The sequence below is a fragment of the Trametes versicolor genome, assembly GCF_000271585.1.
Source record: "Trametes versicolor FP-101664 SS1 unplaced genomic scaffold TRAVEscaffold_6, whole genome shotgun sequence".
NCBI lineage: Eukaryota > Fungi > Basidiomycota > Agaricomycetes > Polyporales > Polyporaceae > Trametes > Trametes versicolor.
The window spans coordinates 269,405-280,783 of record NW_007360326.1 but is presented as its reverse complement, the minus strand read 5'-3'; the positions used below and the strand labels follow the sequence as shown (position 1 = coordinate 280,783).

Here is an 11,379-nt window from a genome sequence, read left to right as displayed (position 1 = left end):
TACGATGAACAGCCGCTCGAGGTCACATACCGAAGGCATCTCCTTGGTCGGATGTGGTCGGATGGGCATGCGACATGCAAGGCGGAACAGACGGAGTTGACGATGGCGGAGCGAAAGCGCGGGTGGGAGCTTCTTTGTCCATGCTGGTAAAGCCTCTTTGCAGCGGGCTGCCTATATGCGCCCGTCGGGCCGACTGGCCGGTGCAAGGTCTTGTTCTTGTGAGACATCCCAAACCATCCCCTTCTGCAGTACGCTTTGACAGCCTTGTATCGCTTAATTCGCCAACCGGCTGGTACCTTCAACAATCCTTTCTGGCCCCACCGACAAGGCAAGCGCGGTGTGTGCTTCAGCCGACACGAAGTCATGTCAACCAGAGCGCTCAAGAGGGCCAAAGAGCAGTGGGCTTGCTATAGCGGTCACTGAACGATCCAGCTTACCCTTTTCGTCATGTTGCTTTCTCACGTCGCGCCAGCATATACTTCATCGAGGTATGCAATTGCCTCGTGTATCGCGAACGTCGCTGATAAACGCCAGGCACCTGCAGGGACCACTCGGGCGGGCATCGATGAGAACAAGGTTGCGTCGTCACTCGCAGTCCGCCCGTCTGGCGTACTGTGCCTGAACCCTGCGGACGTGATCTTCCTGCCCCTTTGAGCTTCATCGTGACCTAGTCTCACCGCGCCGCCAGCAAGGTTGCGAACGGCTCCGTCGGCGCATCACAGTCAGCTGGCGCACCCGCGTCCAAAGCGACGCTGGGAAGGCACTCGCTCAATACCCATACGACCGCATGCGCGTTCTCCGCCTGTTATGTCGGGGCAGGTACGCATTTCAATTACTCTGAATGTGAGTCTTCTCTGTCAAGTATTATCATGCCGGTGCGGCCCCGTATACCGATACTGCATGCGAAAGAGCTTCCACGGCGGATGCAATATCCATCTGCGAAGTTCACGATATTCGCTTGCTCTTGACACAATGGGCATTCCGGGATATCGGACGGGATGATAATGGGATAATAGTGGCAACGATGAGATAACTTTAGGTCAATTATCTGTCCATCATTTGCACGGCTGGGAGGAAACATTTCGGACGAATATGAGGCCGTGTTTACAATGTCGTCAAGGTTACGTATTGTCCTTGCGCATGTTTGGTAGGTATCCGTGCCATTTGATACTGATCAGGCCAATTTTGGAGCCGTTCAGTAGCCGCGTGTGACGTATCCCGAAACCCCCAAGTCTGTAAGTGCGAAAGATTTCCCTTTGGCCCAAGATCGGCAGCATTTTGGGCGCATATCTGTAGATCTGGCAGGATCCCAAGCGGACGCGCGGATAGTGAGCCACTCTCGTGCCATAGTGTTTCCTAGCGCACCGGCTGAAAGGTGCCTTATATTAATTCGAAACTTTACTAACCGTGTCCAGTATTATCCGATTATCAGCGCGTCGGATATGCCGGAATGCCCGTTGTGTGAGTTGTATTTTCCGAAGAACTTCCTGGTTACTACAATCGCCAATGCGACCGACAGCTGATAGGCGTGTCCCTTCTCAATGTGAGTGCCTCCTTGTACTCTGCGCGCCTCCGCCAAGCCCGCTCAACCTTGACCAATAGCACATGGCGAGCACCGCAGTGGGCCACCCGTGCGTGACGTCGGGGGACCGAAAACATATCCTGCACTTCCCAGTTGCGCCCCGGATATCCGGGGTTGACCCATCCGCTGTGTATGATCAGGCACAGATACAATGCACAAATGATGGATTTTTGCGGCGGGCCCGTCAGATCGCGACCGCCCGCCTACTTTCGGCTCCGAACCGCAATATAGCTGGGTTTCTATACATCATATGCCACTACGACATGAATTAACTCCGCATGCTGCGTTTACAGACAACTCTCGCGTGTTACTACGCCTGAGGGTTTTGGAGGAATGGCGTCAGCACTCCTCCCAGATCGAATTTGGGAGTGCGCAATACCTCTCCTGCGGCGATACTGCGCCGTAGCTCATTACGGAGAGCATGTACAGATGTGTGAGCTTCCCGTCGACATACTCCCACACTTCCAACGTAATCGATCTAGACGTGAGCTGGTGCCTCAATCGCAAGCCTATCTGCTTGGCATGTGCGAACTCACGAACCCAGGCAACATGCTACAGAAGCAATGGCGCGTGTAGGGTTGTGGGGAAGTCGTGCCGATGTCGAAGTTCGTTGAATGCGCACGAAGCCACGATCCCGGCCTCGCGCGGCGTTCGTTTCTACGGCCGTTCTTCATCCCGTCGGCGCACTTCTTTGCCTGGAATGTCGCGGGGAACGATCGCTACAGCGCCAGTGGTGCCCTCCTGACAGAGACGGCGCGTCTGCGAAGCATCCCCACGGCGGTCAGTGTTCTTCCGTGCTCTGTCCGCCGACGCATGCAGTCCTAATTGGCGTTCTGGACATCTCACAGATGATTGACTGTTGTACATGGCATACACCTTGCCGTGATGAATGGAGAACCGTTTCTCCCTGCTCTGTATGCATTGTAGGTCCAATATGACCTCATCGTCTACTTCCTGAAGTCGCTGTGATGTCTTGCCCCGCCCCTTGATGAAGTTGTTGGTGCAAAATTCTCACCTCGTCACATCATACGTCCAATGCGGGTGAGTGATTCTTCATCGTTCCACTGTACGTGCATCAACTGGGGGCTGATTGTTGTTTGTCTGACAGCGGCGGCCCGTCTGTGACTAAGCTCAAGACCGCATTGCGTCCGCGCGCGCTCGTCCTACGATTCCGCAGAACGATGGACGACCCACCTGATCCAATAAACATCTTCCCTTCTCCCGTCCGTCCCCGCCCGCGACGAATTCTGAACATTTCCGTCTGCGAAGCGCCCCCCGCGCCAACCACAACTTCGACTGTTCGGACGCGCATCGAGGCTTCGATGAGATACAACACAGAACCCGCCGCCACCGTGATAATCGCAACCGGTCAATGGCTGTGGCGCGCCCCCAACTCTCTGGGCAATGCACCCGGGCAAACGAAGACGTAACGGTGTGCGGCGCGATTCGCTGGGTTGTTGTTCCGCGTCCGCGATGCCGAGCGCGAGCGAGCGACACAGAGCCGGAGCTCTGGGCACGTCATGCCACAGGGGTTCTCGCCTTCGCGCCCGCTCGAGGTCCTCGTTCTCGCGTCCGTCATAGAAAGAAGGTCATGTCCGAACGCGGAAGGAGCGTTTGCTGGGTGCGGAAGCTCTGCCCTTCGCGGCGCCTCTGCTTAGACGTTGACGGGTGTAGGGAGGGGCTGTCAGCGTGGGCACGGACAAGCGGCCTGAAAAGGCGGTCCTGAGGCATGGAAGAGTGCGATAGACTGCCCTAGGGCTGGGGCTGGCCGCTATCTGGCTTCCATCGGACAGGCCAGGTGCGACGTGCTGCAATAGATATCCCGATTGTTTGTCAAGACGCGTGCTGCGCCCCACGGCTGCCGGGAGCACCAAAGGCCTAGCGCGGACGCTCGCGGGCCCTGGGTGGCCGAAGGACGTCGCGCGGTCGAAGAGACATTCAATACAAACTGCGCGAAGGCGAAGACCCGCCGTCGGACGTTGGAAATACCCCTTCGCGCCGATCCAGAAAACTTCGCTGTGGACGTATGAACCTTGCAATTGACGCAGGCGCCGCGACGGACCTCGATGTGCCCCGTCATGAGGTGCGGGAAGAACATACGGCACGATGTCAAGTCGGGGTCGGGCGGGGCGGCCTTTGTGCTTTGGGCCGCAACATGGGCTGCTCGCCGTTCTGGTTCCTGCGATACTACTGGTCGACATATCGCCGGCTGTGGTGCATTCACGGAGGCGGGCGTATGTCCAAGTGCTGCGGTTGGTATATCTCGGATGCATGGGCTTGAGCGCCGTTTCCTCAGTGAGTTTTCGTGAGGTTGTCCCCATCGCATGTGATCCTCGGACCTCACTCAACCCGTTGTCAGACTGTACCGACTCTGGTGATGACCCACAAGACCACCGAAATCTTCAATGCGCCGTAGGTAGAGCTCTTGCCGCCGTCGTGTCCGGGCGTCCGCATATACAAAATAAGCACAGTGACTCTCACAATTGGCATGTAAAGCCGTTCCGGCCTCTTCGCCGAACTTCGCCGAGTCGTCGTCCGCGGGGCTAGCAGTCTTGTCAGCACCACGATGAAGCGCTGCGTCAGCAAATACGACGTCATTATCGTATGATTTCTGCAAGCCAGGACGATACAATGCTAGTTGTCGATAGCCCACCGCGTTTATATCGGACTTGGTCACCACGTACTACTTGCAGGGCGTATACGAGCTCCGCGAGCCTCTTTTAGGGACCAAGCTAGCTCGCAAAGGTGGCATTATATCAGCGCATTTTGTACTTATATGTTACATTACTGATATCTCCGACAGACAGCCCGCCATTCACCGGAAGCCCGAGGAGTTCATCCCGAAGGCTGTATGTCCGTCGACTCAGATTCGACCACAACATCAGAAGCCACTTATCGGGGACTCGTACTGCGTCATCGACGCATCTAGCTGTCATTTTCAACATCATCTGGGTCTTGTATTTGACGCTCATTGCACATGTACATACTTGCACATGGCCGTCTCGACGGGCGGCTTTAGGAAAGGGCTCTGGTACGTGTATATCCATCATCGTCCTTCACAACATCGCGCAGCTTCCGTCCCTTTTCCAGTACTTACTCCACTCCAACGTCCTCAATAGTAGGAAGATCGCATGCGCACATGTCTATTTGCAATCATGTCGCTCGATCACGTCCGCTACGTCGGCGAACCCGCGCAATATCTCATGCAGCGCTTCCCCGCGTTCGACCCGCCACCGGCTGCTGGAATTACGTGTAAGTGCACGCTCGTCCGCTCGTCCACCGCACAACCCCAACACGTGTAGCTTTATCTCGCAGTACGCCATGATAGGCACCCCGTCGCAGTCGCTGGCAAGACATGCTTGGCTCCTGAGGTCCACTGGCAGGGGCCAGAGCTCGGCTGCCGCTACAGCGTCCCACTCGCGCTTCCCGTCACCGTGCCCAACAATCACGCAAAGTTTGCATTTAATATGGCCGGTCATGCGCCCGCATAGACTCCAAGAGCTCGCACCCATCGCGCGCCTGCGGGTTGCCCCGTGTGGTATGTTTTGACGTTTCTGACATGCCCGACCTGACGTCGCCTTTTGTTCGAGTGTGCGGCCGATGGGCCTGCCGTAAGCCCTCTCTGGGTGCAGGCCTTGATCTAGGCCGCGCACACCCACGGTGTCCATGGTACCTATATTGTGGGGGCGCCACCGTCATCCGTCGCTGGCAGCCATCGCAGGCAGCCCTGGGGCGGTGAGTCCTCGATCAGCAGATGTGCGATCCTGGGCGATTCATTCAGCTGTTTCCAGGAGAAACCTCTCCGATATCGGAAACTTGCCTGGGAGGCGACGCCGGGGAGCCTCCGGGCTGTCAGTACTGCTGAGTGGGCTGCCGATGTCACCCTCGCATCAAGATCGCGAGGTAAGATCGACCTGTCGGTCCTTGTCGGTCCCAGCCTGACACGTTGGTCGGCATTGTGCTGCGCAAAGCACTGTCTCTCCAGCGCTGGGGAGGCTGGCCGTTCTACTGATGTGGCTTGTTCAGCTAGAGAAGCCTACGTCCGAAGTAGGAAACACGAAAGGACCTTCCTTCGTCGGCCCGTGGAGGAGGCTGTGTATCCCGACGTTGTATGTGCAACACGTCAGTACGCGTTCACGTCGGACCGACCTTGTGATATTGACAAGACTTACAGATCGTGTTACCGTGCGTTAGAGATTACTCAGCACTGACCACAACACGGTCATTCTCAATTAGTGCCTCGTGTATAGCTGCAGCTTGGAAAGAAAGCGGCCAAACACTTTTACTGACTGTGGATCTTCGATCAGCCGTCGCAGACAAGGGCTCCGGGTTCAAACCGCGGTAGACAATTGTAGTGGCCGACCGTTGGTACATGAGGGAAAGAGTCCTCCCTGTTTGCTCGAATCAACACTGAAACTGTCGCAGAAATCTGCATAATACTCCACATGGTCGACAAGAGCCCACTATCCAGTGAACACGCACATGAAGTGCCGTCCAGGTAGTTCTCTCTCCCAAGAAGTACATTTACGACTTGCTTTCGCCCAGACTCGCCCATGACAAATGGAGCCTCCGCAGATGATTAGTGTTGTGAGTCCATGCACCCCCGGGCCCGAGGTTTGGTACGGCTGATCGGATAGCCCTCTCCAGTGGTGGGCCAGACATCTCGCCAGGTCCAATTTACTCCCGATCCCATATTCTTCACGTGGTTACGAGTAGAAGGCACAAGACGAAAGAGGACCTGGCGCCCTGGCGACGCCCCAAGTGTCGGGCACCAGACGCCCAGGCTGATCATCGTGCGCTCGTCCCCGCGTGCGACCGAGGACGCCCGCGCGTCGGACGCGCACAAATCGCGGGCACTGGGCATGCACCTACAGAAAACAGCGGGTTTGCCCGCCGTGCCGCTGCCGGTACGCGGCCAGCTGGCGCGCCCGCCACGCCGGGTTTGTGGCCCAGGGTGGCGGAAGCGGGCCTGGCAGGACGCACCCACTGTTCCTGACAGCCGAAGGTATGTACGTACTGTTTGCGTCCTCCTCGGTGCGCGTCGCGCGCGCGAAGGCTCGCAAAACTCGCGAAAGCCCAGCGCCGGGCGCCTCCCACTGCTCGTTCGCGATGGATGTGCTCGATGTCATGGATGCTGATCAGCTCTCGATGCGCGAGCGGAAGCGAGGACCACGGTGCAGGACCCCACATCACCAGCACCGCAATCCCGGTGAATAGAGAATTCTGCATGCCCCTCGCGCGGGCTCTGCGCCATCAGCGATTCAGCCCGCACGCGCGCGTGCCGAGCCGCGCGCAGAGCATCCAGCAGCTCAGGGATCCGGGCGCACCGGAGTCGACCCTGCCATGCGCTGCGAGGAGCCGACGCTTCGCCCTATCGGGGCCCCGGCCACGGCAAGGGGTGTTTCGGAACTATCGATCGCGTCGCCCGCGTCCGTGCTTGAAGCCGTCGGACGACGTCCATCAGACGCGGCATGCGGGGGAACATACCCGAACGAGGAAGATTCCACGTTCCGGCTCGGGAGGGGGGGCCTCGGCTTCGGAAATTGCGGGGGTTTGCTCGCCGCCACGCGGTTTGCGCGCAGAGGTGCGTTCCTGGGCCCGGACGCTCGTTGGAGTGGGCCCGCTCTCGGATTCTCTTCTGTTGAGTTCCTGCTGAATCGGAACCCACAGTGCGCACGATTGTGGACGCGCCGGACGGTCACCGGGTGTGCGGTGCGCACCGGGCCAGCAACGGACGCCTGTCCCTCGAGACGTCGGGCGGGAGAAAGCCGCCCGTTCAGGCGGCAGCGTCTCTGCAGCAAAAATACAAACGGAGGGCTGCATATGACGAGCAGTGGGTCAAAAATAACATACTCTAAAACGAGAGATGCACTCAATCGCAATCACAGGCGTCATCCCGCGCGCATATCCAGATGGGCAGGGCGTTCGCAGACACCCCCGAAACGGCGCAAATGCTTCCGCATTTCACCTGCCCCCGCGGGCGCTGATACTGTGCGACAAGGTACCGTCGATCAGCGTTGAGTGCACACAACGCGTCGCGACAGGCGCCCGCGGCCAGGGTCGGCGCGGTATATTGCAATCCGACACGTCCGAGGCGGGAGCAGAGAGGCTGGAGAGGCACGTCGCATCCACTCGCGGCTCCTATCGTGCCAACACGGTCGCAGGCAACGCGCACACACACCGCGCAGCCGCAGCCTGGCCATAATCAAATCACAGGGTGGAAGAGCGGCACAACACGCCTCGAACCGGCACCAATTGCTGTTGGCGTTGGCGCGACGACGCGACCAAGACGCGTCGCGTCGCTGCACTCTTACATTGTACGTGCTCGTTGGAATCTGTCAAGTGTATACTGTCACCGAGTCGTCTCCAGCGCGAGAAGCACACGCCCGCCCGCGTCCGCCAGAACTCGCTTCTGGGACCTGGCGAGCAAGCAGGTCCTGTCCCGCGCTTGACATAGAAGGGGGCGCGGGCGTGACGGGATCACCCCACCTGCCAGGGCGTGCGAGTGTGCGTTCCGTCCCGTTCGCAGTCGTCGTCCTTCCATGTCGTCATCCGGCCTGTCCGCCAACGCCCGCGAAGTCTGCGCGACAGGCTACAGCGCGATGGCGCGTCGCTGCTAAACACGTCCGCGACATGCTGACTGGGCGGATGACTGGAACCCACGGGCAGCCCTTACGACATCGCAGTGACTCTGGGAAATCAATGCAGGAGAAACAGGAAACAGAAACGGAAACAGAAACGCGGGGGAGGGCTTCGCGATCAGCAAGAACATCTGCCAGGCCGTGGCACTCACACTGCATGCCACGGGCGTGTCCGCCCCGCGCCGCCTGGGCACGCGCGGTCGGACGGTCCTGGTGCTTCGACTTCTCAGAGACCGCAGTTACACTGCAGGTGTGTTACGCAATGCGTATGCGTATTCTTGGGCGACAAGTATTCTTGGGCGACAGGGCCACACGTGCGCGGCGTGGGACGAGACCGCGCCGCCGACATTGTATGTGCCGAGGCGGGACCAGCTGCGCGGTTCCCACCGCACACCACGGTCGTCGCAGCGAAGCCGAAGCAAGGTTGTTGATGCCATTTGCGAAGCTGGAGATCCGGGAGAGCAGTGCACCCGCGGTGGCACGCACCTCTGCTGGGCAACCCCCCGAGCGATGTCGGTACGATGCTCGCAAGCCCTGTATCTGTGTCGCGCGGTGAGTGCAAGATAGATTGGCAGATGTGGTGGTGCTGATGCATACCACACCTCACCCCTCACCGTGGCACGCACGTATGCACGGAAGCAGTCGTCGGGGAGCGCTGCAGGGAAAAGCTTATTGGCGTACGCGTGCAGTCGCTGACGCGCGCCCGCCACAGGATACATCCATACTCAGCACTGAGCAAGTACTCACGGCCCGGCGCGGGATGCGCACGCGAAGCCCCGACCGCGGCCCGAGGCCACACCGAAGCCCGGGCGACGCGGGCGGCCGGTAGCCTGCAGGCAGCCTCTCGGGATCATCGCGATCACTCAGAGCCACACACCGCAGGGATCGATTCGATTCGCCATCGGACGTCCATCCTCGACGCTCGCACCTCAATCGCATCTCGACATGCACCTCTACGTCCAAGGCATCCGATAGAGGCGTCTGCTGGGTACGGTACCGTTACGGCGCAGTGCGACCCACCAGGCCGCCGTCGTCGCGCCGCCAAGCCGCCGCCCGCCTCCGCCCCGGCCCCGGGGATGGCCCCCATCTTGCCTCCGGGAGCCTCTCGGAGCTTGTACACGAGGCAAACTCGAGGTGCACCACCACGCCCAATCGGTACATACGTGTGCGCGCACGCGCGCGAGCGCAACATTGAGATATATTGACGATTGAGGTTGAGATAGGGCACATGTGATCGCACCGCGCACCGTGACGCCGCACTCGCCCCCCTCTGCGACCACAACGTTGGGCGCGCACAGCTTTTTGCATCCGGAGTATGGCACCGAGGGTTCCACAGAACGTCGAGAACGGCGCGCACGCAGGAACCTGCGGGGGCCTGGATGGCAGTCAGCCGTGCGCCAAGCGCGCGGCATCGCGAGCCCGCCAACCCTCTCCTCCTGCCTCGATTGCCCCGCGATCACTGCGCTCCGCAGGGGCCAGCCCGGGCGCTGGGGCACCCGCGCAGCGAGACACCACGCAGGTGTGGTTGTGTTGTGGACGTCCGACGGGGGGTTCGGGAGGATCAGATGGTGGCGCGCCCTAGCGCCAGCGGGAAAGCGGTCCTGGGCAATCCGCAGTCCGGATCTCTGACGAGGGCACACAAGAGGACGCTCCACCCGGCGGGCAGACGGCGAGGAGGGGAAGACGCACATGGCGGGGTACAGAGCATGCGGGGTCCACGGCGGCCCCTGCAGAGACGGGCTCGAGGGCACCCGGCGGGGTCGACGTCGGGCAAATTTTTTTCAAGTGCAGGCTGATGGGCGTCGTCGTAGGATCGAAGACGAGTCACGGGCAGGCTGGGGCAGACGTGCAGAACCATCGGCGGCGGTTGATCGCATGGAAGCGCGAAGTACTAGTGGCGGAGACGGCGCCGTGTGCAAAATACTCAAGCCCGGCGGCACGCTCGTGGCCGGCGCTCGGCGTCCAGAGGAATATACAGCAGGAGAAGAGACGCACAGAGGACGGCGGCAGGACTCGACCAAGGAGGAACCAACAGGCAGCGGGTGGGACAGCACAGCATCGCGTTGCGCGACACATCGAGAACCTAGGAACAACACCAGCGCGAGCCAGCTCAGGTCCAGGGACACATGCACGAGCGCACGTACGCTCCTGGTCCAGCCTCTTCCACAAGTTCCAGCAGACGCAGAGCAAAGGGACGCAAGGGGGCGCAGGCACACCTTGCGATTGGACACGGCCCGCGGCGGATCGGGGCAGGTCGGACCCACGCACGTAACTTGTTGCAGCGCTGTTGGTCCAGCTCCACCGCACGCCTCTACGCGACGTTCCACGCAGAAGCGCCGGCAGCGTGTGAGACGAGCAGAACGGGCAGCGCGCCTGCCGCTTTCGCTGTTGCCACCCACGTCAACGAAGGCGCGAGCTTCGACACGGCCGCCGTCGCGAACCCGCGAACTCACCTTACCGGGACAGCGGCCGTCGCCGCGCTGCCTCGCTTCTGCTTCGACCCGAGACGCGTTTTGAGTCGTGACGTGGTTGCCCGGTTCCGTGGGGGGTCGGGCTCGGCCAACCTGACGGGATCGTTCGACGGCGGACGTCGAGAAGCGCGGCGAGGCGTTGCGCGAGCACCGCTGGGGGCGGAGCGCGTCCGTACAGCGACGCGGGACGCGGGACTGCCAAAAGCCTGAGCCTGTTCGCGAGTGTGTTCGGGACCCGCACGCTTCAAGGCAGGTCTGTTTCCTTCCTCGGAGCAGACGCGACCCTGGGGCCCCGCGCCGCCGGGGGCCGTCGCGGGTTGTGCGCTGATGCATACGCCGAGAGCGTCGCGAGCAACGCGCTCGGTATCGAGCATGGCGGAGGGAACGCGATGATCCACTCTCCGACGCAGGTGCCGAGCCCGAGCGCGCGGGTGCGACGCGCCGTGGCCAATCGTCTCGCGTCAGAAGGCGGGGGCGCGGGCGATTTGCGTCTTCGCCCGATATTGCCTGTCTGCCCCACGTCTTCGGCGTTTGAAGGTGAACGCACACGACGCGTTAGGAATGCTCCCCCACACGCTCTGGCGCCCGTCCCCGGACGCAGATTGTCGTCCTCGACGTCGCTGCTGTCCGGCACGGCTGCGTTCCAGAAGGCTTGCGCGCGAGCGGTTGGGAGGAAGCCCGGGGT

The 11,379-nt window shown here is 60.7% G+C and overlaps 2 protein-coding genes across 2 annotated transcripts; one reads left to right on the top strand and one right to left on the bottom strand.

Annotated features, from left to right (window-relative positions):
- Positions 1–363: 363 nt before the first annotated feature.
- Positions 364–654, top strand: TRAVEDRAFT_47344 (uncharacterized protein; the record flags this gene model as incomplete). Its single annotated transcript, XM_008040104.1, has 3 exons — positions 364–398; positions 473–488; positions 535–654. The coding sequence occupies 3 exons, from the start codon at positions 364–366 to the stop codon at positions 652–654; spliced, it is 171 nt and encodes a 56-aa protein (XP_008038295.1).
- An 8,946-nt stretch (positions 655–9,600) lies between these two features.
- On the bottom strand, positions 9,601–10,775 carry TRAVEDRAFT_58570 (uncharacterized protein; the record flags this gene model as incomplete). Its single annotated transcript, XM_008040349.1, has 2 exons — positions 10,677–10,775; positions 9,601–10,608 (listed from the first exon to the last, which is right to left on the bottom strand). A coding segment is annotated over exon 2 (312 nt), but the record flags the coding sequence as incomplete, so codon positions are not given.
- Between the last annotated feature and the right edge of the window lie 604 nt (positions 10,776–11,379).